Source organism: Athene cunicularia (assembly GCF_003259725.1).
Source record: "Athene cunicularia isolate RWA chromosome 8 unlocalized genomic scaffold, athCun1 chr8_part1, whole genome shotgun sequence".
Lineage (NCBI taxonomy): Eukaryota > Metazoa > Chordata > Aves > Strigiformes > Strigidae > Athene > Athene cunicularia.
Genome location: NW_020799109.1, coordinates 23,396,567 through 23,423,998, shown reverse-complemented (window position 1 = coordinate 23,423,998; position 27,432 = coordinate 23,396,567). Strand labels below are relative to the sequence as shown.

At 36.2% G+C, this 27,432-nt stretch overlaps 1 protein-coding gene across 12 annotated transcripts in view; it reads right to left on the bottom strand.

The window, feature by feature from the left end:
* Positions 1 to 27,432, bottom strand: part of NTNG1 (netrin G1) — a 167,508-nt gene that overhangs the window by 14,582 nt on the left and 125,494 nt on the right. For 6 of the 12 annotated variants that reach the window (XM_026854162.1, XM_026854160.1, XM_026854157.1 and 3 more), the window contains exons 6-8: positions 23,906 to 23,971; positions 21,973 to 22,032; positions 10,983 to 11,120 (exon numbers count right to left, since the gene is read on the bottom strand). The exons of 1 other annotated variant lie outside the window; for it this stretch is intronic. In XM_026854162.1, the coding sequence (XP_026709963.1) occupies positions 10,983 to 11,120; positions 21,973 to 22,032; positions 23,906 to 23,971 (264 nt within the window). The remainder of the gene's footprint in view (positions 1 to 10,982; positions 11,121 to 21,972; positions 22,033 to 23,905; positions 23,972 to 27,432) is intronic. 5 more of the 12 variants (XM_026854166.1, XM_026854169.1, XM_026854164.1 and 2 more) reach the window with 4 other exon arrangements.

Below are 27,432 nucleotides of genomic sequence, written 5' to 3'. Positions count from 1 at the left end.
GTTTTATGCTGCCGGTGTGAGACAGCATTTCTTAAGTGGTAACATGGCAGATCTGAGTGGGATGATGGCTTTCTGAAGACTGCAAGAAAGATACAGAATGAGTAGCTGTTAAGCTAAAAGAGAAAGATGAGTGCTAAAAGAAAGTGGTTGGAACTGGAACAGAGAGGTTTGGGCCAGAGCCAGGATGGGTGGGAGGAGGTGAGGGAGGTGCTCAACACATTTTAGCTGGCTCAATGTTTTGTATTTGCAAAACAGTCAAGGTCTTCTAATGGTGCAGAGCAGTGTGGGCTGCAGCATCATCGCTAAGTTGTCAGGTTGCCACTGAATAAAAGAGAAGATATAATTGGAGTACACTTCTTTAAGCATCTTTTCAGTTGTGTTTTAAATCAGTAATGGTTTTGCATGAACTAGCAAAGCTCTCAAGTCGCTGAAGAAAAATTATAGCAGTATATGACTTTATTTTGATAGGTGGTGCAAATCTTGACCCAAATTTTCAAACCTTTGCAGAAGATATGCTGTGTACATGCAGCCTTTTATGTTTCTTCCCCGTTGTGTACCAAATGACATGTATGCATATGTAATTTGATGGATTTCAAAACATTTAACTCAACTTTTGAGACATTTGTGTTGTAATACACTATTGTAATCTGTCTATAAAGATATGTGGAATAGGATGCTTTTCCTGAGAACTGAAGCCTCCTTGTGGAGAGCTGCACTTTGCTGCATAATGTCAACATAATGGGGCTGATTTAAGGATGTTATGTTTGCCCTTAATATGAATTTCCTTGCACTAATGGCTCCAGTTTAAATCTCACTGTGGGATTCTCCTGTTCTTGAAATCAGGAGGAAGTAAGTCAGGTTTCTGAACCTTGTGAGAATAGCTTGTTCTCCTTGGATGCTAGTCAGTGCTCACAGTCTCAAACTGCAGCTTCAGCTCTTTAAAGAATGAGCTACATGTGGTGAAACTCTCTTTACTCTCCTTGGAAATGAAATTCTAATCTCTTCAAAGTAAGAGTCCTATTTCAAGGATCTTCTGGCTTAAAAGGAAAGTTAATTTCCCATTTAAAGTATGTGTAACATTAAGAGCTCAGTGATGCAGCATCTTATTAACACCACCCTGCTGAATTGTCTTCTCTGGACAGCTATTTCTATGCTGAGGGTACTGGAGGTGTTGGCTCCTCCTGCACCTGTCAGCATATATGGGCATTGGTTAGTGTGGGTAACAAAGCTGGTAGTTCTTTGGATTGTAGCCCTTGTGTATCCCTGACCTACAGCTGCTTGGTGCTATTTCTTAAGACTAACCTAAATAACAATTCAAGTGAAAATTCCTTCTCCAAAGAGATTATGGCTGAGCTCCTTATAATTTAACAGTTCTGAAGTGCAAGAATAGATTCTTTGGTCCATTGGAAAAGCCTTCAAATTTTAGCAGGAAATAAAGAACAGGAGCTAGCACATAGGTGTCGTAGCAAGATAAAGGTCTCTGTTTTGCTGTTCAGAGATACTCAATACACAGCTCTGCCACTGGCTCCATAAGCTGGGGCAGTATTTTGGTTTATCCACAGACAGATTCTGCTATGCTTTATTCTTTGTACATCTGGAAAATACACAGGGTTTCATAAATGTCTGAAAAGTGTGAAAGATTTGGAAAATTACTCCACTTAGTCACTAGAAAGGGAATGAAATGGGTAAACTGATCTACAAACAGAAGTACAAATCAAAATATTGTCTCCAGATTTAGCTAGTGGCATCAGTGCAGTTGTTATTACATGGTTTTCCACTTCCATCTGAACAAAAAGACAGGGAGTAATTGGAAAGAAAGAGCGAGCACATAAAGAAGTACTTGTCCAACCTGTTATTGTAAAAATACAAAATAGTTTTGGGCATAATGCTTTAATCATTGTGGACCCCAGCTGTACATTGAAATCAGTGATGTTAATAAATACAGTCTCTTTAATATAATTATTTCAAGTTGATTTCAATTATAAGTAATCTACAGACATTAATTACCAACAACTGAATTACCATCAAACTCTCTTTTCCTTTCTCTGTAGAAATCTTTAAACTTTAGCACTGTCACATCTTTCTCTTTTCACCTGATGATTATAGGTAAAAGTTTTATTAACGATTTAATTATTCTCTTTAGAAGCCAAGATGATTATACTGGGCTTGACCCAGCTTCCATGAAAAGTCTCTTTTAATGATTTTACTATTGACTGTAGTCCAATGTGAGAGAAGAACAGTTCATAATCAACAAAATCATATCTCAACATTGTGCAGGGTTGAAAGAAATTTAAAGAACAATACTGTTGATATTTTATAGAACATCATGGTACTTTTGCAAGGAAGACCTGAAATGATTGAGCAATGTAAAATAATAAGAATTAGTAATCAATTTTTTTTTTCTAAATACATCAGAAACAGAAACTTTCTAGGAAGTCTCCAGGGCAAATGAATGGTGTGTAAGGTAGGGAAGGGAAAAAATCTACAAGGTATTAACTATGGAAGAGCTTTAGGAGTTTGGTTACCAGGCTACTGCCTATGTTGATGGTGGCTTGCGCTGGAGGTGTGTCTCAAAGTTTACACAAACCATTCTTAAAAAATGGAAGATAGTCTGTTGCATCAGATCACCAGAAGCAAATAACATTGATCCAAGAATTTTGAAAAAATGCAGAAGCAAGTTTCTGACTGTTACCTGTGATTTTACTAATTTAATTGCCAAGACTGGCTTGATTAACTCTAAGAAGGGACCTTGGCAGATATGATTTTTATAAAGAGCTCCAAGGAGATTGAGAGGAATTAAGGACCAGCAAGTAAAAATTCTGCAGTAAGCAAGTTGATGGAAATTGTAATAAAGAATAGAAGTAGAAGATGGATGAATGAGCATGACGAGCACAGGAGAGTGAACTTCTTGTAGAGGGAAATAATGGTGTATAAACCTAGTAGGTGATTTTTTAAGGAATCAGTAAATATACAGCTGCAAATGATCAAGTTAATACTCTAGCCGAATCTCCAAAAAGTATTTCACAGGTTACCTTAGCAAGTGTTTTTAAAGAAACTGGTATGAGAGTTGTTTTGAATTTTGTTTTGGTTTGTTTTCATGGAGTAATCATGGATTAGTAATAAGAAACAAGGTAAGAATAAATGTTCAAGACCACTACTCAGTCCTGCAAGAACTGTGTCAAGACTTCCACATGCAGAATTGTGCTAGAAAAGTGAGTGAAGAGTAATGTAATAAAGTTTGCTCATATTACACAAGTATTGTGGGTTTAAAGACCTGCAGAAGAATTTCTAAGGTGCTGTATGACAGCACAATAAAATGGTAGATGAAATTCAGTGTTCAGGAGTAATGCACCTGCATAGCTACTTGGCTTTTACCATTTAGAAAAGGGACCTTAAGAGTAGTTCAGGTATTTTATTGCAGATGTTGACTTAATGCTCTTCATCAGTCAAAAAGGCAAACAGATTATTGAAATTTTTAGGACAGGAAAAAGAAGGATGAAATGGAAAACACCACAACGTCACCATATAACTTCATGATGCTCTTGAACGCTGCATGAAGTCCTGAATATTGAAAAGGTATATAGTACTACCCAAAAAGGTAGAATGAAGAGTGATACAAGCAGTTCCTGTAAAAGGAGAGATTAAATAGATTAGGTTTCTTCAGCATAAGAAAGAGAAGATAGATTGAAGGAAAATAAAAGACATCTATAAACTCACAAAAGTTATGGAACAGCTGAATTGGAAATGATTAGTCACGTATTCTTATTACCTCTTCCTTCCAAGTACAAGGAATTACTGAATGAAATTTTCAGCCAGCCAGTTAAAACAATGGAATTATTATTATTACACTTTGCGTAATCGTGAACTTGTGCCCAGGACGTTTGGATAACAAAAGTATGAATGTCTCAAGAAGTGATTAGGCAAATTAGTGGATGGAAGGCTCATTGAGACCAACTCAATATGAAGATACTCTCATGAACTCTTTAGCTAAGAAAATCTGTAAACTGTACCTTCCTAGAGTTTGGATGCCAATGCTGAACGAAATACAACTCAACCAACTACTGTCAAATTAGAGGATCCTGGGGTAAATTGACCCCTGGTCTAACTCAGTATAGGCCTTCTCATTTTCTACTGTAAGATGTTCTTCCATCTATAAGCATGCAAGCATGAAGATAAACACAACTCACAGGAGTGAAAGGTTTTGAAGACCAGCTCTAAAATGGGCTAGGTAAGATGGTCAGAAAACAATAAGGAATTGGGAAATGTAAAAGGGCACAATTCTGTTAAGTGTTTTACTTAAGAGTTCAAATCTTGAAAGGTCTTGATTATTTTTCAAAATTCATTGCTGAAGTACTCAACCTATTGATACTAAACAGTAGCTCCTTTAGTTACCTAAATTTCCTTAAAAACTTCAGTCACCTCTACAGATTACTCGTAAGAAACACTGTCAATGAGTGAAGACATCTAAACACTTTTGGAAAGTACCTCAAATAGTAGGAATATGTGATTTAAAAGCCTTGAGTTCATTAGCTGTTAGATACTACAATACTCAGCTATGTAGAAATACAAACTTGAAGTAAGAAAAGCTGATTGCTTTAGATTACTTCCTTTCAGCATGTTCAAATTCAGGGCATAAACGTACCTTAACATCAGGTGTGCTCCTGTACCTAGAATAACTCTGAAATCCATTACAGGTGGAAGCTAGTCTTTTAAAATTAAGTTTACTGGTAGACTGAATCTTGGTATACTTACATCCGTGGCATCCATTTATTAATGCATAATATTAAAAGGCAGATTTTCACTTTTAATAACACTGGCAGAGTTTAGCTTCTGTTAGGGGAGGCGGTTAACCTTGCAAGTTAAAACCTATCAGCTCCTTCTAAACTAAACTTTGATTTTCATATTGTCATCATTGTGAACAGAAAGATCTCTTGGGGGAGCTGTATTTGCCCATGTGGAAAAGAAGTTAAAACAGTAACGACTGAAGTCTTAATAATAAGCATGTGCTGGTGTCAGCAATGCCATCAGTTTCATCAGTGTCAAGATAGGAAGTGCTGACTGTCTTTAATTGCCTCAGGTCAGTAGTTTTTATCTACAATTAAGTGGGATGGAGATTACTTTACTTACTCCTCAATGATCCTTTTAAGGCCCCTTTATAAAAACATCCTATCTGGGTGTGTCTGTGGTGCTATTGATCTCTTTATTTCTGTCCTCATAAAAGGACAGTGAGCAGGCAAATTACATAGAAGTTATGGCCACTGAGCAGGCTTAAAAGGAAAGCATGACAGATTTTTCAGAGGAAAAGCAGTCCTGCTCATCACTGTTAAATGAACATTTAATAATTCATAACAGCTGAGTTATAAGTTTCCTCTTCAATACATTTCCAAATGTGAATAGATTAAATGGTAATTGCTATCAAGCTTTATGTTCTATTTCATGTACCTAATAAAAGTTTATCTAGTGGAGCTTACTTTGTATCTTTTTGATCTATTCCTAACTGACTGCAATATACTATATTAAAATATTTATCATTGTGCTATCAAATATTAACCATTTAAAAATCATCTGACTAAAGAAAACAAATAATGTTACTTGATTAAATTTTCATGAATTTCCTAATATTTAGTTGTTCAGAACTCTCCCATGATACAACACCAAAAATATTGCAAATCCTAGAAATTGTATTCAATTTTTAAATTGGGCTGTTTTGAAATGAACTCTGCTCATGTCTGTCACCACTGTTCATTTTTGCTCTGCATGCAGAATCCTTATTTCACTGTAAAAAGTTATGATTCTGCTTCAGTACAAGAGAAATTTAAGAGTTGTTTGTCTTTCTGTAGGTTAGTGGTTTTTAAACTATTTTTAGGAGAGTATAGAACTTTTTTTTTTTTTTTAGGAAGAAGTTTTTAGGAAGTTTTCCTAATTATCCACCTGCTCATCCACCTGAAATTATGTTGCTTTGTCTGGTAAAGATACCAGCAACTTGCTAGACTATAACATGAATGATCTAACAATGGAAAGAGGAGAACACTAATCCCACAGATGTGCTACAGTTACATGGCAGTCCAGTCCAGCCTAACTGCTGGCTGCCAGGGCTCCATCACTCCCCAGCTGAGTGGGTTAATACTCTCCCAGGGTGCTCCTGCTTGCTCAACCCGTTGCTGATTCATATCACAGAACTAACACAACAGAAAACTATTCTTTGGTTAGTGTCCTGCTGAGTTGGATCTGAAATGGTTCAATGAAAGGTCAAACAAGTGCCTGAGAGATTGCCAGGGGTATGGGACTAAATAGCTGGGAACTGGGAGAAGAGGTATTGCAGCACTTGCAATTAGAGCAGTTTAGACAGCCATGGAATAGCAGCTTTGAAGCTGACATCTGGGCAAGATCAAGAGGAAAACAACCTCTTTGCTCCAATCCAATCCTTCACCTTGCTGGGGAAAAAATGTTCTATTAAAGGTCAGCTGTATAAATGTTGCTACTGAACCATTTCTTTTCACTTTAGAGAAAGCAAGTCTGATCACCAGGTTAGCAGAGTAAATCTGAAGAGCTGCAGTCTGTTAAGAGCCTGGTGCCTCTTAATAAGATGTTAACTATGCTAACTAGCCCCCTCTTCTATGCCCCATTCTCTGGTTGATTTATGACCTGTTATTTTCTCTGGTTTGTCCCCACACAGGTGATACCTAATTCATAATCCCCATTCTGTTAATAGAAGCCTGCCTTCAAGCACAGAGATGCTGAGATAATGCCCTTGAGCTCTCACCAATGCTCCTGTAGTCTATTCCTTCAGCACATTCTTCCATTTCCACAATATTCCATACGCTTTGTAGGCAGCACTACTAAAATCAGCTTGAGACTTGATCCCCAACCTAGGCATGCTAAGGTAAGTACGTAGGTCTGTGTAATAACTATATAGAGAAGGCATCCTCTGTTTTCATCTTCTTCTCTGTGTTCTTCATAGAGGAAAGTTTCTTCACTTCATAATTTTTATTAAATTCAGTGTTTGTGTTCTGACATGTTTATTCTGACTAAAATATCCTCTCACCAGAGAGATATCAACCTTCTTTTTCTCCTTCAAATCCAGTATGTCATTAAAAAATAATACTATTCCATGATATCCATACTTTGGTGAACAATTCTCTATGTATTTGTATGGCTATTCTGTGGGTCATGTATTTTGGAATTAATACATTAATCCACACATTCCCATTGTCTTGTTTCAGGTTTAAAAGACCCAGGATATCCGTATGGCATTACACATATAAACTGTCAGCATGCTGCCCTTGCCGCCCCTGAGGTGAGTGGAATTAGTGTTTTGCATCATCTAAGAATCAGGCCTGATAGCACTGCTATTTTGTTTCTAATCTTGCCTTGCTTGTCTTGAATCTGTAAGCCATACTTCGTCTTGAGTTGAAGCAGTGGGATTCTTGACCAATTTAAGGAGAATTATTCTGGATTTAAATTTGGAGCCATCTGAAGCACAGTTTGTTCCTCTTGCATCCCAGTCTCCTATTACACACAGTTTTTTAAAACACAGATAGTTCTTCTGTGTGTAAATATTTCTACCTTTTGTTACAGGTTCCTCTTATCACAAAGCACTCTGTTCAGTTTAAGACTGGCCCAAAACAGCTATAGTTGCTAGTGAAATTTCTTGCTGGGCTTGGAGCTTTTCTTCTGTGTTTATGTTAATTTTTAAAGGAAAACGTTTAATTTCTATAAAACAATAAAATTAAATATAACCATGTATTTTCTCATGTTTTTGGAATTCAAAAAGGGTTTCAGGACCAGACTGTTCTGTTTCTAATTCATTCCTTGAGCTCTGTTCTATGTATGCATGCTGGTGAGGAGACCATTGTCAGTACCTGGGAGGGAGGTGGAGAGCTAGACCCCAGCAGTGGCCTCACGCACAACGCCTGTGGCATGGACAGTTTGGGGGGAGGGCTTAGAAGTAGTGCAAAGCACAGTTGCATCTATTGTCCCTTTTTTTCTGAGGGCAGCAAACCTTCCTGTACCAACCAGACCCTGCTGACCGCTATGCCTATGCAGCACAAATCCTGAATTCAACAAGATAACAGCCATTATCATGGTGCTTTTTATCTGGGAGGCAAAGTCTAAAATTGCATCTGACCTCAGTATGCACAGAGACGCCAAGTGATGAATGCTCTGCCTAGATCCTCAGAGGTTTTAGATGAAATCAGTAAGAGTGAGGTACCTAAATGAATATTTCTGAGAATAACAGCTTCTGTGTCTCTTGCCCATGAATGGTACAAAGTAGACTCGGAACAGTAATTTATCAAATATTATACTGCGAGACTTAAAAACCACAACAGGACTTTAGCGTTGGTTTTTCCCAAATAGAAGTACTAATACATAAAATGAAGACACTCCATTTACTAATACAATCATACAAGTAATTAAACTAGCTATGGTATAGATTTAACTTATTTATTTAGAGGGCAAGCTTCTGGTTGCCCTAGGTCAATGATTTTTAGTGTCAAAGCTCCATAAGAATAGATTTTCTTAATAATGCCAATAGGGTACGTATAACAAAAACTAAACAAACTGGTTTGCTGAGTGTGTGTGTGTATCCATCTCTGCATATATACATTTCTGTACAGCACAAGCGCAGGGAAACAGACCAAAACCACATGCTACAGGTCCAGGCAAATAATCTTTTTGAGCTTTGCTAAGGCAGCGGAATGAGTTCTTATTTTTCTTGTGTATTGGGGTCTGCTTGCTGGCCCAGTCATTTGTTTAGATTTCAGTGGGAAAATAACAAACAAAGCTAAGTTACCACACTACAAAATTAGATGAAGTGGAATTCTGTTTCTCCATGAAAAGACTTGAAATGAAATTTAAATCAGTGTGTGCTTGGTAAAACATGGCGATTTGATGTCTGTTGCATAAAACTGACAACTGCATCTAGTTGTTTTTCTTCTGAATTTGATCAGACAATTTGGTCCAACTTGAAGAATGTCTAACACAATCAGACTGAGATTTGTTCAGAAAATTACAAAACAGTGAAGGAAACTTAATTAGTTTTGTCAGCAAATATAAAGGCACTAACTTGCATTTCCAGAAACTGTCTAAAGCTTTTACAAATACTCTGATTCAGCTAAAATCAGACTAATTATATGTTGGGCTCAAAAAATGCTCATTAAAAGAACATTATTGGGGTTATAATGTCCAAACCTGAAAAGATAGGCAATACTGCAATTAATAAGCAATTAGTTTGAAAAGCTGGTATATATGTTATATTAATTATATGACTGTAAAATTTGCTCTATGGACCTTCAGACTTGTAAAGTACCTCAGCTACTTCGCATCTTTTTTTAGACCCACTGTGCGGATATGGTGTTTACTGTATTTTATTCAAATTCTACTTCAGAGAATCATATTGATTTCCTTTTTATTTTTTTTTTCCTGTGGTTCTTGTCACTATAATATCTCAATGCTTCACAAATTCTAATGCTTATTTTGCTAGTACCTTGGGAAAGGTACAGGGGTGGTGACAACCTCCTTCTACATAAGGGGTGCAAAGCAGAGGGAGATCCTATGATTATTTTTTTTTTTTTAAATACCTAGGATCTGATTTTTTAGAATATTAATAATAGAGAACTCTGAGATCTGAAACACTACTTCACCTTCTTTCTGCTGCAACTGTAAGTGCCCAATAATTTTTTTCAATCAAAACTCAAGTGCAAGCATCAAAAAAATGATAATACAGTTAACAATCACATGTAAAAAGTATGGTTTAAATAACCTGCCAAATATAAACAGGAGCTTTCTGGCAGAAGCTGAAGAAGTTCTATTTTTCTGGTAACATTTAACTGCTTTGCCCATGCAGACTTCCTTTCTCTTCATATGCTTTTTCCCATATATATTTCCTGAATTGTCACAAGCCCAGATTTTCTACTTCAGAGGTACTCACCACTTGGAGAGAGAGCAGTAATCTCTAGCTTTATTGTTTTTTTAAAAAATTTATGATGAAAGATTTGCATTTATTTTACAGTATTTAGGGCATTTTTGTGGCTATATGGCTATATTTTATAATATTTGGTTAATCAGTGTCAGTAATTACATTCTCTCTTGTGTTTCTCAGTCTTAAAATCAAAAACAAGCTCTTGTAGAAATCTGACTTTAATGTGTGTGTATAAGAATGCAGAGAGGCAGGGAGAAAAGGTGAAAGAAAAACATGAGAGGACTCTCCACAGTTTCTGGAAGTAGATGATCAAAACAGTTATAAAGAATAAATCTTAAGAATTTACTACAAAAGAAATTTGCAATAAAAGCCTAATCCTCTATATACTGATGTGGTATTTCCACTCACTTGTTTACAAGACCTGTTAACCAGAAGAGAAGCTAAATATACAACTAAGCATTGAAACAACATCTGCTCTACCAATATTTACGCAAAATTGAAGCTCATATTTTTAAGGATGTTAAACATGCCTCCATTTTATTTTTTTACCTTTAGGTTTTGTCTAGTTTTCACTAATTATAACAGATAATGAGCCAGTGTTTTGCAGTTTTCTTGTCCAGGGATGTATTTTTAAGGTATGAAAGCACAGTTAAGTTACTCAAGAAGCTGATGTTTAGTACAGAAAAAAACGAACATGCAGAGAAATCACTTTTTGTCTTTTAGAAGGAATTTTAAATTTGAAGTTAATATGCTTATGTTTTGGTATACAAAACTTATTTCACATTTGGTAAGACACACAGATTTACATATTTCAATGGGAGCTCCTCCAGGAGTTAGCAAGAGAAAGAGAGAGGACACTGAAAGCATATTGAAACAAATGGATGGCACAGTCATTTACTGTTCTCATCTGGGAGTCTCTGAAAAGATTCAGGCAGTATGGCATTCTTAGAGCTCGTTGAGCTTTTTGTTCATTTTCTGCTCTTAAGTAGCTGCACGTGATAGCATACAGACGCAGAGGCAGCAAAGTTGCAGGAGAAGGGCGACTCTCAGAGTTACTTACGTTGACAGCCCAAGCTGTGCCAGATATATCCCGGCAGACATTTATCACATTTAGGCCCTGATGTTCCCTCCTTACACTCACAAAATCCTCTGTCATTACAGCGATCATGGACTGAACCAAAAGGGTTACAATAACAGTCTGCAGAAACAAGACAACACATACACACTGGATTCAGGTCTACATATGGTGATAATTCATTCAATACCAATAAAGGGTGCATTTCCAGTGCTAAAGGTAAAGGAAGACTGTCTATTAAGGATATCCAGAGTAACGAATATAACTATTATAGGTCCATTTATTTGTTTGCTATGTCATTTCAGGAAGAGACATTTTATGATGTGAAGAGAAAAAGTAAACAGAAAAGATATAAAGGCAGAAGATACCACGGTCTTTGAGGATAAGTGATTGTAACAGATTCTCTTTTGGTAAGAACATTTTTGACAATTTAATGAACATTAGAAAAGCTCTGTATAGTATGGATATATCAATGTGCCATCAGGGTGAAATGTTTCACATTATTAAAACAGGCTTATCTATATTACTCAATATTTTCAGAAGTGCTGAATGTCTTTACAGGGCTATATAAATGCACTTTACTTATTTTCAAGATAGTCTTCCTTTATAGTTTTGATCAGTATAATAATTTATATGGATATCTGCTGTTCAATTGATGAGATTGTATTTATCACTGTTGTTAATAAACCTTTTACATATTCCACAATGAAAAGCTTGAGGTGAGTATCAATGTAATGCAAAACTTATCAGAACTGGCTTTACGCTGCCATTTTAATCTCTCTCACCTCCCAGTGGGCAGGTGGAAAATGCAGTGAGGCTCATTCCCCACTGTGTATTTTCCATGTGTATTCAGCTAATTAAAGAATGACTAGGGTAACTCATTTCCTCCCACAACACTTACTGTGCTGTTCATTCATAACCCTTTTCTTTAACATCATTAAAATATCCGTATTCAGCTTTCAGCTAGCTGAACAAAGACGACCAGACAGCAGCTAGCAAAGCTCATTTTTGGCACTCCTGTTCTTCAGTTTATTTTTTTTTTTCTTTTAAATGAAGGGCTGTATCTTATTTGTATGTAGACCCATGTAGACCCAGAGTAACTCCACTGTCAACTGAGACCACAGACATATTTTGGCAGCATCTGATCTCTGCTGCTATTGAAGGCAAAAGATACACAAATTGATTCCTGAATCTGGGCAACCTGCTGGGAGTCTGGCTTTATATGTCTGTGAATCAGTTACTTTGATGACTACCTTTGGCAATTGTTCCCTAGCATTAAGTTAAACCTCAGCGATATTGTAAATGACAAAATGGAGCTGAACTGAGAAGTAAAATATAAAAAGAAATCCAACGGAAAAACTGTAACAGTAAAACAATTACCAGGAAGACATTTGTCATCTGTTGTCTCAGTGTTTATTAACTATAAATTACAGATGGCACTTTGAGCATTTGGCATGCTGAAGAAGAATAGTTACCTTTGGCAGACAGAGTTCCACAATAATAATAGAGTCAATTAGCTAGCAACATCCATTAATGAAGTTGAAAACTGAAATGCCAAAAATACTGTGCAAGGCTGAGCAGAATTATAGCACAGTGAGGGCCATTTGAAAAGCTGGCAATTCTGATGTTAATCAGATGTACAAAATGTTTATGTAAACAGTCACAGAACTGAGATACACATTGAATTCAGGAAGTAAAATTTCCTTGAAGAATGCTTATAGAAAACCTTGAAAGACAAAAAACTTGGAATTACATTAGAAACAGAGGGCCCAATTCTTGTACATTAAAAATAGCTTAGTTGGGCATAATGGAATTACAGCGATTTAAACAAGTGTTTGTGAAAGAAATCTATGGCCTTATGATGCTGAATGTTATAGATGTTATATTTTCCAAAGGACAAGAACCTGACACAGTATCAGTGAAAGCTTTCCTGGTGCTCTGTCATGTAAATACATAAGAAGTACCAGGCCCGTATTGTTCCGTTTAAGGAAATGTAGATAGTGGAAACAAAACTTGAAGCCAGGCCCTTTTACAAAAGCAGTAGATCAAATCAGAATACCAAACATCCAGTAATCCTCCGTAACTGAATCTAGCCTCTGTCTTTCCCAGTACACAATTGATACCACAGATATATAACCTACAGAGGTCCACAGATCATCCAGGCTCATTGTCCAACAGAGTATCACAGACTGTGGAACACTTCCCAAGCTCTGCCAAATACTTAAGACATAAAAAAGCTCAAAAGCCACAATTCCAATGTGCCACAGAGAGGCAGTGAGTATCTCCAATGCCTGTGCAATAGCAGGGCATTAAATAATATTAAATTAACATTCCCTGATCATCCTAATAAACAGATCACACACCAGGTTCCAGGGTGGGGAAAAAAAACCTCTGCAGATCTGAACTAGGAAGGAATTTTCCTCCTAACCTCCATCTGGGGACTGTTTGAAGGATGGGAAGATAACAGTAGTAGTCATCTGTTCACTGAGATTCACCATATCAATGTGATGCTGCCAGCAAAACACAATGAAAACAAGTAAAAAATAAGGTTGGGAAAATGGGCTGAAGCTTGCAGGCTTGCTGCTTATCAGTCTGGGTTGACAGTGGCTACAGGACAACCCTCAGGGTTCACTTAACCATCTATCTCATATATCATTAGGGTTTCTAAAGGTGTTAATTGAAGCTTAAGCCTCAGTGACTGCAAGGCTGGTTTTCTTATAGGTGTGATAATAATTACCATTTCAGTATTTATGTTGTAAGGCAAAGGAAGTGTTTATTACTCTGGGTCTACTTGGTGGCTTCCATGCTATATCCATGCTTGCCAGTGTGTGTACTCACTGAAATAAAGGATTACTAGGACTTTATCAAGACCTTGTAGAAATAAAAAGCACTTCAAGTTGTTAAATTCTTTTTCACTGTAAGCATGTCAAGTGAATGATTTTCAACTTTAAAACGCCTTGATTTATTTAGAAACTGTAGTTGCCCATATAAGGTAATTTTGCAGCTAATTGACAAATCCACAAATATTTGATATTTCAATTTAGGAAATAAAATTGATTTTGATTCTAAAGAAATTAAGGGCATAATGACATTAGATTTAAGCCCACTGTATAATGCGTTACATTTGGCTCAATGGTAAAAACCTTCCAGTATTTCAGTTCTTTGTAACTTGTTTTAAAAATGAAACATTTTACGTTTTCTCCATTTAGTTAGCATCAGCTAAGATTCACAGATTTGTTATCCAGGTACTTACCATATATATTTATGAAAACTATATAAGTAGTTTTGATAAATCAGAGACAAAGCCCTGTTAGCTGCCATTAAACTAGCTTATCCAAACATCTTTCTACTTTTCTACATATATGGCTGAAGAGGAAAGAATTAGCCTGGAAAAATGACTTTCATAAGGGAATAAGACTTGCATATATCACTGGAAATCTGCTTATTAAAACGTTCATGCCAACATTTCACTTGTACTCAAAACCCAAAACACTGCTTTTAAGTCAAAGAGAAATGAGCGTTTCCAATAGAGCAAGACTCTTTGTGCTTGACGTAGAAGGATGGTGAATCCATCAACTCTCTCAGAAGTGAAAGTACTCTACATTTTGCCCAATTATATCTTAGGAGCCCCAGTTCAGGGAAGTACTTTAAGTACAAACTTCTCTGTTTTCTGAAAAGCGCTTAGGTATCAGCTTTGCTGACTTTAAACAAGAAGTAGTATGAAAGTCTTCTTAAGTTGGCAAATCAGCTAGAATATGTACATTTTCTATGCCGTATGATCACTATGATCCTGAAAACTGTTTTAGCCCAACAAGAGTATTATTTATTTAAAATAAATTACCTAATATGTAGCAAACCAGGGTTCGATCCTATAGTTATCTCACATGGTACAATTGTCATGAGAGCCCAAGAGAATTCTGCTTGCATTAAGATGGGAAAGTCAGCAAATGCATCATGTTGCTTTTTTTTTTTTTTTTTTTTAAAGACCGTTGTTAAATAAAAAGTTTAAAAATTTTATTTCTGCAAAATCTGGGCAATTTCAAGGTGCACATTTGTTCTACTAAGACATTCTAAAAATGTCACTTGCAAGTTAATTTAAAATTTCCTTATTTTTGACTCCTGGTTTATTAACTTCCTTGTCTTACATAGCTACAGTTGCTGTCAGCATTTCAGTGTACATGGGAAAACAATTTAATGAGCTGATGAAAAATCCAAAATAGAGTGATTTAGTGTCATACCCATTAGGCCTATTTAGGCAGCTGAAATTATCCAGCCCTGATGTCATACTGATGATGTCCATCATCTACATCAAACAAATATGAGGGACAGTGGGTTTTTTCCAAGAACATTTGATTGGGTTAATCTCCTCAGCACAGTCATACAAAATCATGATTTGCCTACTAAAATTCTTATTAGCTCAGACTAATTAATGTCAAAAGAGATCATGCATTTTCTGAATATGTTGCCAAGCAAAGTTAAAAGGACATGTGAAATGCAGTTTGTGGATGGATCTGGGTGTTTATCAGGAAATAAAATGTAAATCTGTCAAGCTGCAGACTGAAACAAATAATAGCAACCTAAATAATTTCTGGCTTGAATTGCAGCAATGGATTATAAAGAATATTAAAACATATTTTTTTCACCCATAGTCTATTTTGGCATGAAAATATCTTATAGCTGCTCTTTCTTTTTGCTGCCTGGAAAATGGAAAGAAAAATCACAAGGAAAATCCCCGAATCGGTTCTACTGATGCTTATGTCTATAAGAAACATGATATAATGAAATTCTCCACATCTGTCTGTTAGTAGAACTGTGTGGGTTTTGGCTACCTGTTAACTACTGACCATTGTATGTGGCTTCCTTTATGGACTATGTTCAGTCTTCACCTAGTGTCCTAACTTTTGCTATATACTGTCTGTGGTGACATGAGAACAATGCATATTCTTCTAGCATGACAAAGATATGCTTTTCTTATTATGCTCTGACATTTTCTTTAATTCTGCATTTTGGATATTTATAGCAGATGCAAGGTCTGAAGCACTGTGTTCACCTAGAAATCCCTTTTCTAAATTGACATCATGTCAAACTGATTTGACAAATTCTGCTCCTAACCACATGGGCATAATTTCAGTTTCCCCTCTAAGGAAAGGGGAGGTAACACTACATTTACAGCCCTGTGCCTGGGAACAGAATTAGCTGCAACGTGTTTTTATGAGATTTAAGTTATTAAACATCACTCCCCTTGTCCTATTGATGCAGCTGGTGACTTTTGTAGGTCTCCAGGCAAGTATTCAGAAGTCTGTACTCCTAATTCTGAACGTTAGACTGGGAACAGGTATTTATGACTCAAGAGTTCAGTTTTCACATGCGCAGCTCCAGCATGCCTCCCTCCCTCCTGCAGAAGGGCAGCACAATCAGCTTCTCAGGGGCTTCTGGGGAAAGTCTTCCCAGGACCCTCAGTCAGAGAGGTTCATAGTCCATACAGATTCAAAATACTTCCTGGGGCTACAGGGGCAATGGAAATGAGGTGAGAAGTCTACACAGATGTTCTTATCCATTGAAAAAGCTCATTCTTGCTCAACTGGCAAGTAAGCAGCAGTGGTCCCTAGCAGCTGCCAGTAGCTGAAAAGGCACAGAAGAAAAGCCGCAGTTATCCCGGGACTGACCTATGCACACATTTTCATCGTCCAGCTCTGCAGAAGCATTTCTGAAGTAGCCCAGCCTGCATAACTCACAGTGCTGACCTCTAGTGTTGTGCTTACAGCTCACGCAAATGACCGTATTGAGCAGCTCGATGTAACTGCACCGGTTGGAGTGCCCGAAGCATTCACAGTCTTTCAAGGAAGAACAGAAATGTATACAAAATGTATACAGCAGCAGAGTAATAGCACATTACATGCTTAGTAAAATGAACCATGAATAGAAGTATGAATGAATGGCACATACATGTTAATCAATGTAACATGGACAACAGCAGATGTTTATCTGCAATGAAAGTGAAGTTTGTTTCAGGCAGGTTAGCGTGACCCGACAACCATGGCATGATGTCGAAAGTTGGCTGTTGTTGGCAGACCTGATGGAACTGAAGCATTTGCAGTTGTAAACCTTTCAGGGGTACTGGAGGCTCAGTTTCCACTGACAGAAGTGCACATCTTTTTTGCACATTTGAGATGAGTACAAACCAAGACCCACGAAAAACTTTCTCATATTAAAAGCATTAAATACAGTGGACAAAATTGTCAAACTTCATCATGCTTAAGCCCACAACTGTGAGTAAAATAAAAGCTTTGTTCTAACATAAATGGTGTGTATTCAAAAATACTACTGAGCTCAGGGTACTGTAACTGGTAGGCACCTTGGGAACCAGGCTCTTTTATTTCAAGACCAAACAAACCTCTAGTTTGACAATTTTGGCCAGCACCTCCTAAAATGATTAAGAGAAGAAAAGGAAGGGAGGTGTTATGTAAGAGCTACTTACTTCGGTGGTAAGCATTAACCCATTTTTATATTCTGAGATGAGAAACAATTAGGCCAGAAAATATCATGAGAATTCTGAGACGTGTACTGAATGGAAAGCATGCTTACTGCAGCCAGCTGAAATGCAGCTGGCATGATAGCCGCTTTTTAAAAGCCCCTTCATTAAACATAGAATGCTAGTGCCTTTTAGTGTTTAATCACAAGCAGTGCTTGGTTTTATGCAGAAAGAAGGACAAATTAGAAATGTATCAATATCATTACAGAAGACACAGCTATGTTTTGTGTAGAAAGCTTGTGGAAGTCTGATCACTCAACTCTGAGACTGAGCCCAGAATGAATGCAGAAAAGGTTACTGAGATGATCAGAAAAGTAGAGAGCCTATTTAAAAAGTGAAGACAAGGATAATTTGGCTTGTTTAGTCTAGGAAACTGAAGACAGGGGATATCACTGGACTATAAATACATCAAGGAGATAGCCTTTTCCTATCCTAAGCGAGTACGCTAATGGACAACACTGGCACAAGAACAAATGCGTGTTAACAGGCCATTGAGAAATTTCAACTGGAAATTAGGAGATGGTATCTAGCCATTAGGGCACTGAGGTTCTTGAACACTTTTCCAATTTGTAGCAAAAACACTGATGCTTTAGAGATATAGTTTATTAACTGGTGAGAAACATTACAGTATGTTTCCTGCAGTAATGGAGTACTGGATGCAGTGACTTGAAAGGGCTTCAATGTTAACTTAGCCTGTGATTAGATGAAGCTGTAGCAGAGGTTGTAAAATGTTTTTGTACATGACAGGGGCTAAGTGGCATGTGCTGCCTTTCCTGTGGTATGTTGCTGATTATGCTGGGGCACCTAATAAACCCCCTGATTGTTGGCAGATACAATATTTGTGCCGGTCTGTATGTTTATAGAAAAATAACAATATTGGTACATGTTTATGACCATGTTATGCACACCTAATACACATGTATTTCTTTAGCTGTTGTCTGATGTAGTGGACTGTAAATAGATCGAATCTTTTCTTATACTGTACAACACAGCACAACATATGTTTCAATCTTGAGATCTGCCTTTCGGCTGCCAGGAAACATTCATTCAATTTACATATACACATTTAATTAACATATATGCATTCTTGTTCTTTTCCGTGTTACACTGCTAAACCAATGTCTTGTGGTTCACGCCAATCTGCTAATTTTGATGGCTATAATTGCTGGAGTACAGTAAAACATTTGGTGTATTAGTCTCAGGATGTTACCACTTGACATAATTGAGTGGGGAGGAAAGAAGTGTTAATGTTTGCTGTCTTTTGCAGCTGGTCAGTGTGATTCAGTGTCAGCCAGCCACCCAGCAGCACTTCTCCCCTAGTATATCCATCTTGCTCAAGCGAAAACTGCCTGTGTGGGGCAGAGGCAACAAATCTGAAAGTGGAAATTAGCACTAGCAAACAGGAGTCACAGGGAAAATGGTTATAAGTTTTTATGTGTTTTGATTTTTAAAATAAGACAGATTGGTTAGTGATTAAGTAATCTGTTCTTTTTGAATCTCAAATTCAGAAGCAATGTTGTATTAGTCTCTCTGTCTGACAAAGTACATGTCTTCTGCTAGCAATAGACAATTTGTTTTGGTGAGACAATACCATACTGGTATATTTGCCAGACTTGTGGCTAAACATAATCATACTGTACATGAATTTAGAGGACATAATTTACCTTGTTTTTCGAATGGCTAACAGCCAGCAGAATACTATATTTTATGTTTCACAAATATGCAGACTATAAAGTGCTGTTAAATCAGACTGTGCTACATATTTTTTTGTTAAAATTAGCAGAAAGAAATTGAGAATATTTTGTGAATGAATGACTGCAATAGTTCCACTTTGAAATTGTGATATAACCTTCAATAATATTACTGCTACACATAATTAGCCATTTAAAAAACACAAGAAACAAAGCTGCATATAAAGTAATTTGTTCTGTAACAAGGCTTCCTCCAAGTTATGATTTGGACTGAAGAAACATCTGATAATTATTACAGACTTAGTTTGATGTACACACATGCTACTAAATATAAGTAGAAAGACTACCCAAGTGCAGAGGTGGCTCATCAATATTAAAGGTACACAGTAAGATTAATTCTTATACTTGGTTGTGTTCCTGTAGATACTGCTCTTTTGTAACAACTGTGCTGTATGAAAGAAAGCCTTTGTCTCAAAGTTAACTAAGATACAAGAAAGCTCTAGGAATCTTGATCATCAGACTGATAAATGCTACATGGCGTAGGAAAAACCCCTGTTAACTTAAAACTAGTCTAACATCTGATCAAAGATTAGCAATGGTGCAGTGGAAGAAAAAAGGCATGGCAAGTAATGATTAAATGCATTTAATTAAATGTATTTAATTTTTAAAAAATGTTTTTTGCTAATTTTTGATTCCCCCCTGCCTTCCCTCCCATTTTGCTAGTGCAATAATATGAACTTATTCTGCTTACTGCAGTTGGCCTGATCAGTGAATCGTTTTTACATATCCCTCTGTGTTTACAAAAAAAACTATATGAAGGGTCCTCATACGATTGAATTATTTTCTCCACTGGCTACATGAGATGATACCAGTCAAACACACCATGTAGAATTGCATTCAGCATCATGCCAGCTGGGAAGATAATACTTGTGAATGCTGTATGGCCTTGCTAGCTTATCATGTGATTCACTTTAACCAGCACACCAAGATCAGAAAGTAACTTGCTTATTAGAATAAGCAGAGCTTAAGGTTTTTAGGCACATGTCTCTGGCTAGCAGCTCAACCACTTTCATGCACTGGGAATGCCATGCAATCATTGAAAGAGATGGGGGAAAAGTATTAAAAACAGGCTGCAAATGGTTTACCAACAATGAAATGACACAAGCTTACATTGCTAGAAAATGCTGCTTTCAGTTCTGAGTACCACATGTCAGAAAAGACACAAATAAACTGGAAACAGTTTTAAACTGAATAACAATAAGGAGTCAATGGTTTGGAAAATAAAACCTCAGAGGAGAGGTAAAGATAGCTAGATAGGTTTAATGTGAAGGAACAAAGGGAGAAGAAATAGCCATGTTAGATTTGATAATTGTCTTTGGATGCTTCAGGAATTGTCAACTCACAGAAAGATGGACTGTATGAGCCTTTAAAGACTATTTCCTATGCAATGATGCTATTGCAACAATCTTGATCCTGTTGTAGAAAGCATGATAAAATTACTAATTGAAAGAGACTCATAAAGAGGTTGATCGTGTAATTGTTTTGTTTCTATAAATCGAATACTTTTTTTCTCTACTATAATACTAAGCATTTACATCTTTGAGATGACATACTATTGTGCTGTGGGGATGAGGTTCAGCTGAAGCTTCAGCTATGACCAATAAAACAGGAAACTTCATCACAGAAACAATGGTCAACACACATGGAAGGGAAGCATAATTTTTAAACTAAGACAGGTAATGCATGAGACAGCTATCAGTATCATTTTCTAATTAAAAGCACAAAGAGTATTTCAAGAAAAGTGTACTCAAAAATCATTACAATATTTTTTCATTTTCAGTAACACTATGTTCCTCTCCTATATACTAACAAAAGGCAAACAAAGGAGACTTCATTGTAACCTTAGAAATGACCTACTTCATAACAAACAGTACGGATGGTTGTCATGATCTCATCAAATGGGTCAAACTAAGTTCAAACATTTGTTAATATCCCTATTCCTTGTTAATAAGTATTTCATGAATAATGAGATATTCACAGTAGCTACAGAAAGACAAAACATCTTTATACATACTCTTTACAGATTGATGAGGAAAAACAATGATGAGAACTCAGGGTTTTGACTGAATGATAGATGAAACAGGTTGCCTGTAAGTCAGAGGGAATATTGGCATCCTTCATTATGCCCATATAATTCCATTATTTTGATAAACCACTGAAACATCAGTTCAAAATTTAATCCCTACGCTCTGATTTTGCACGCTGTTACAATAAAACGAAGATGTAAGGCACACTTACAATGCATTTGGAAGACATAACTATGCATTACACTCCATGGCATTTACAGATACTTCTTGAGGATACGGACAATTGATGTTTTATGTATTGTTTGCCCTCAACTAATCTGCTTATGTATCCTCTTTTACAATTTACACATATCAGTGAGGAAAACAAGGCTCTAGCAAACATTTGCTTTCTAGGCAACAATCTGAATGGTCATATTCATACATTTGACTCCTTTAGAAACAAATGCCATGTCACTTTATATGCCAGCAGCGACTCTCTAAGCAGCATATTTATTTTCTTTGTATGGCTTATGCTTATGTGACTTAATGCTTCTGGTGTTATCAATGAAGATGCCTCACCAGTAAGCTTATGGGTACACTTCACAGATATTCCAGATTCATACAGTGCAATGTTTTCACAACACAGAGCACTATGGAATTCACTGTATGAATCCAAGAATTCCTACCTCTCTTGTGGTTTGCAACTTGAACAGAAGAAACAGTTGACATAGATAATTTGGGAGCAACTAGATAGGTAACAAAATGAACAGTAAATTAGAAAAGGTATCATATAGGAACAAAAGACCAAAACTTCTTTATCTTCTAACTTTTGGTTTAACATTGGTTATTGTTTTGTAAGGAAATAGTGAAAGTTAGGGAAAATGAGTTACACGCTAGCAACTACTGAATCATTTGGACTGTAATATCCTATATAAAGAAAGGGAATATAATTCACATCTACACACTTTGGCAGTTTTGTGATAGAGGTTATTTGATGATTTCTCCCAATCCATGACCAATGACTATATGGTAATCAGAGTGGTCTGCAAAGAGTTTTATTAAATTTATATGCATATTTATTCTGGCCTAATAGCATAAAGAAAACAGAATAAAATAATATAGGCAAATTTCTGTAATTATTCTCTTCATACACTATCCTTGACTGAAGTATTTAATCTACAATAAATGTTGAACACTGTAACAATATGCTGCAAACACAAAAATTGAATAGAAATGCTTGTATGTTTTTGTGGTTTGTGCTCCCTAACAAAAGGTCAAAGCTAAATTTACGAAACCTCTTATTTTTAGGCAAGGAGCACTAAAAAATTTTGTGCTGTTCGAGATGTATTTTGCAATGAAGTTGTCTTAGATCACAAGCAGTATAATTAAGCTATGAAATCCATTAGAAATGCTGAATATAATTTCATTGGCAATGTTTTGATTTAACATCCTTACAGACATCAGAGGAGCACAGATCAACCTGGGGTATGATTGTTTGTTTAAGGAACACATGCAAAAGCTTGGAAAATACAACACGGGCTAGATGAAGTTATTGGAAGGCTAAGTATCACTTCATCAGGGATATCTAATTTATAATATATGTGAATAATGCAAACTAAAGTACATTGCTAATCCTTACAGAAGGCACAGATCAATTAGTATTTCTGTTTTGTTGGGCACATAACTTGCACATACAGCATGGTAGATTTTATATGTATGTGCCTATGTTTTGATTTAGTCACTGTGATCAATGGGTTTAACTACAGCCCTTCCAACGTAATTCTCCAACAGATTCCCAATATATCTTACTCAGTTTAGTAGCTATTTTCTAGATTACTTTTTCATTAATTTTACTCTCCAGCTGTACGTGTTTTAGCACAGAATGGACAACCTTTGAACAGTCAAAGCAAGCCATATGCCAGATTTCTGCAAGGATTTTTTTGGGGAGCAAAGGGCCATAAATGAGAAGAACAAAAGGACATTATATTTTATAATGAACAATACTTTTGAAATGTGAAGTACAGCTGAATACAACTTCAAATAACAAAGAATCTTATTTTTATTAGTAATCTTAAGAAGTTTTTCTGTCTCTTTCAATGCTAATCATCATGCCACAGTCTCAGTAATTTTTTGTGTGGCACTTAAATTGCAGAAAACTATGAGTCTGTCCTGAAGAGAACCTGCTTGTATCGTTGATGTCATGCAAGCTGAGAATGCCTCTTGGCTCACTTGGGAAAACAAAGTGGAAACAAGACATTAAAAATGGGTTTGATGTAGGCAATGACAATCTTTCTCACTCAAAAATCTCAAAAGTTAATGAAAATATAGTCTATGCTGTCTAAACAAGTCCAACATTAGGTAGGGCTTTCGGTATATCAGTACTTATAATCTGTGCATCTACTTTTCCAGACTTTTTCAGTAATGTACGCAACCTGACAGTTGAAAGACCCCCTTTTCAGGTAAGGTTCATTTTATGGTTATTTTCTCACAGAATAGCATTACTTAGCATCAGAAGAAAAATGAGCTGGATTTTCATTGTTATTAGTTTTGCCACCATGTGACACTCCTTGAAAGAAACTTCAGTAACTTTAGACCACTAGGAATTTTACAGCATCCTACCTTGGTTTGGTTTAGAAACCTCAAGGGAAGAAATATTCGGCCATATCCTATCAAACTTTGGAGGATCTGCATGCACCAGGAAAAATCAGGTTTTGTTATTTACATCTGTGATATTGTTCTAAACAGGCAAGCATATGGACAAAGACATAGATTACAAACATCCATTACTGGACTAGTCTAGGTTGCACTTGAACAATACATGACTCCACAGTGAACAAGAAAACAAGCAATTGATGATTCCCAAAACACCAAATGGACATAAAATACTGTGCATAACAATTTATCTTCTGTGGTTTACAATATAATTTTTTTGTGCTAAGAAGATATCCTAGACCAATACAGATGGTTCTAACATCAGGAACAAAACAGGAACAGATTCTGTTAAATCTGGTCTACAGAGATAAAATGACAATATCAGAAGAAAACGGATTTCGTACTAAAGACACATATCTTACCGTAACATCCTGTTTTAGGGCCTTTTGAGTGAATTATATTTCTATTATCAGAAGAAATGTATTTACCAGTAGAGTGAGCTTTTTCTTTTGCTCTCACACTTTTGTGTGGTTTATCTATTTCCTACCACCTCTGCTGATATATTTTACTTTTTTTTTTTGATAAAACCATCAAATGTCTACATTTCTTAAAAGCCCTTTTGTCTTTCAGTGGAAGAATTAGCTGTGTCTCTTTAGAGCTTCATTTTCTTTGGTCAATCTGTTTTGGGTCTGGGGTAGTGGGGAGTGATAACCCTTAGAAGAATGGGTGTTGAAACAGAGTAAGTGAAGGGGATGGGGTTGTGGCAGGAGGAAAGGAAACTTTTATTTGGGTCCCGATCTGGGAAACAGTATTTACATTCTCTTTATGTTCTGTTATAGTTTTTTCTCATTTCCCACCTTCCTAGCTCTGAACATCAGATTTGGACCACATTTTTATCATCTTCTGTAAGTACTGCAGTGGTTGTGTCCTTTCTGAGTTGAACAAAATTTTTCTTAATGGACACATCACCTACATGGTGGTGATATTTGTGGGAGAGCACTATTTCTTGATTTCTACCAACAAGGAATTCAGCTGGGTAGTGAGTAGATTGCAGTTGTCACAACTTGGTTAGCATCAAGGATCTAGGCTTACATGTCTTTTTGAAGAAGGTGCGCTTCACTATTATTTCCATCTTAGTGGAAGACCTTCAGGGAAGCTACGACAAAAAGACTGGGGCTTCAAACATCTGATGTGGAAGAGGAATCCCACAGTATCTTCTGGCCCATTTGTCAAGGGTGAAGCGAAACTGGCTGGGTGGGGATGGCTGTCCCAAAAGTCCTCCCCCATAGAGAACAAGTCAAGGAAAGGATGATGGCCTGCCCTGTGCCATTTACTGTTAGGTAGTCTTCTGCAATTGAATCAGTCAAGTTGTGATATAATTACATTGTTATATCATATTCTTGCATTTTTGTGTTATTTCCTTATCAATCAAGAAAATGGAAGAAAGAAAAACTGAATCAGTTTGGTAGATTCTCAAACAGTCTATGTATTCATTAAAAATAACCTGCTTCCACTGGTCAGATCCACCAATTCACACACATAGGAAGTGCAAACACAATAGTCAGAGTGTATGACAAAAGGTATCTAAAGGCCATAGTTACTGAGGTGGCATGGTAACCCTAGCCCACTGAAAGACTAATTCCATGAACCTGACAGACCACCTTCTTCCTCCTCCTGAAACACTGACTGACTGGTTATAGTAAAGAAGATTCAAGCACACACAGACAAATTACTTGCACAGTTAATTCACTGTTAAAATTTTGGTAGGTTTAGGAACACTTAGGCTTGACCTGAAGCTTTAAAATGGAATAAAGGTTAGAGAATACATAGAAAAATTAGAAGCTAAAAAAGGAAAAGCAATGTTTGACTACATTGTCCTGTTGTCCCCTGAGCCTTTTTCTCTTTCAGCCATTGAGCAACATCAGGGTTGTTGCTGAAAACCTGTAATATTTCAGACTGTAGTTTCCAATATCCTACTTCTGTTGTTGAATACTGTGGGGCATGCATAATGGTCTTTAATTGAAATGACCTAGGTATTACCAGAAGTAAAAGTAGTAGCATCAAAGCTTTGTAATGCCTTAGGACTAACCCTCTGGAATATCTGTCATTTAATAAACTGTAGGTCCTATATAGGAAGTCAGATATTTTATACAATCTGATTCATATAATCAGTAATATTTCATATATAATCTTATTCTGATGATGATTTCCCCAAGTAATCTCTTGACTAAATAATTACTTGTACGACAGAAAAACATTGGTGTTACATATCTCTTAGTAATGCTATAAATGCTATAGATCTGTGCTCATATTAGCAAACTTACTTAAAATGGAGGTTGTGACTTACTGCAAAATAATTAAAAATTCCTTGACCTTTTAAATTAGATTACATTGAGCCAAGTTTCTTAATGGCCACCCAAAACAATAAAGAGCATATTTACAGTGCCTGAAGATTACCAGTTAGGTATTATCACTAGTGATTGTTATTAGTGATAATTATAAGCATCTTAGAAGGGATGTCCGGAGGCCGTTTGTGTCCACCCTCTGCTCATAGCAGGGTCGACTTCAAAGTCAGATGAGATTGTTCAGGGTCACATCCAGCTGAGACCAGCTGCTGTCTTCAGTGTCCCTGGACTGCTTGGTAATCTGGTTAATGTTCCTGGAGATTTAATGTTTCTATTATGTGCTTTTTAAAAAAATCTTTGGTAAAGAGAAGATTTTTTTTTTTTACATCCTTATTCATGGAATGTATTATCACCAAGATTACTGGTTTCTTGAAAATGTCCTTTTTTCTTATTTTTGATTTTTTTTTTTTTAAAGGAGATGACTTTAAATTCTTTATCTGAAAAGGTATGTGAGACGTCCAAGTCAAAGAATGTTGACTGTCATTCCCACAAGTATATTGGAGCAGATGAGTCATCCTTTGAACAGGCACTGGGAAGATTCATTTAGCAGTTAGTTATTCTTTTATAGCAACTTCTGAAAATATTTCTAGTCCTCAGTGATTACCACGAAGGGTTTTATTTATAGAGAGGTTGAATAGATAAACCAAGCTTTTCCAGAACAGTTCCATGTATGGATACTGTATCTGTAATTAGTCATTATTTGCCAGAATAATCAATGAATTTTGGTATAGGTATTCTAGAGATACATTAAATAAATCTACTGTTATATATTCTATGATAGTTATTCTAGGCAAACAAGGCTACAGAAATGTGAAAAAGAGTTTCTAAAAGTATGTTTTAGTGTTATTATTTAAAAGTGAAGCTACTGTAGGCAACTTTAAGAGTAGAGGTACGTGAACAGAAAATAAGATATGACATTTTAGATTTATTTTAGAAATGTATTGCATTTTTAGTTACTATTGTTCCAAAGCCAATTCTAAGAAGAAAATAAGTATTGGAAAAAAAAAAAATCTTACTTTCATGAATTAAGGAGTAATTGATTGCATTACACATTAGGTGAGGATAATTTCTTTTTTTTTTTTTTTTTTT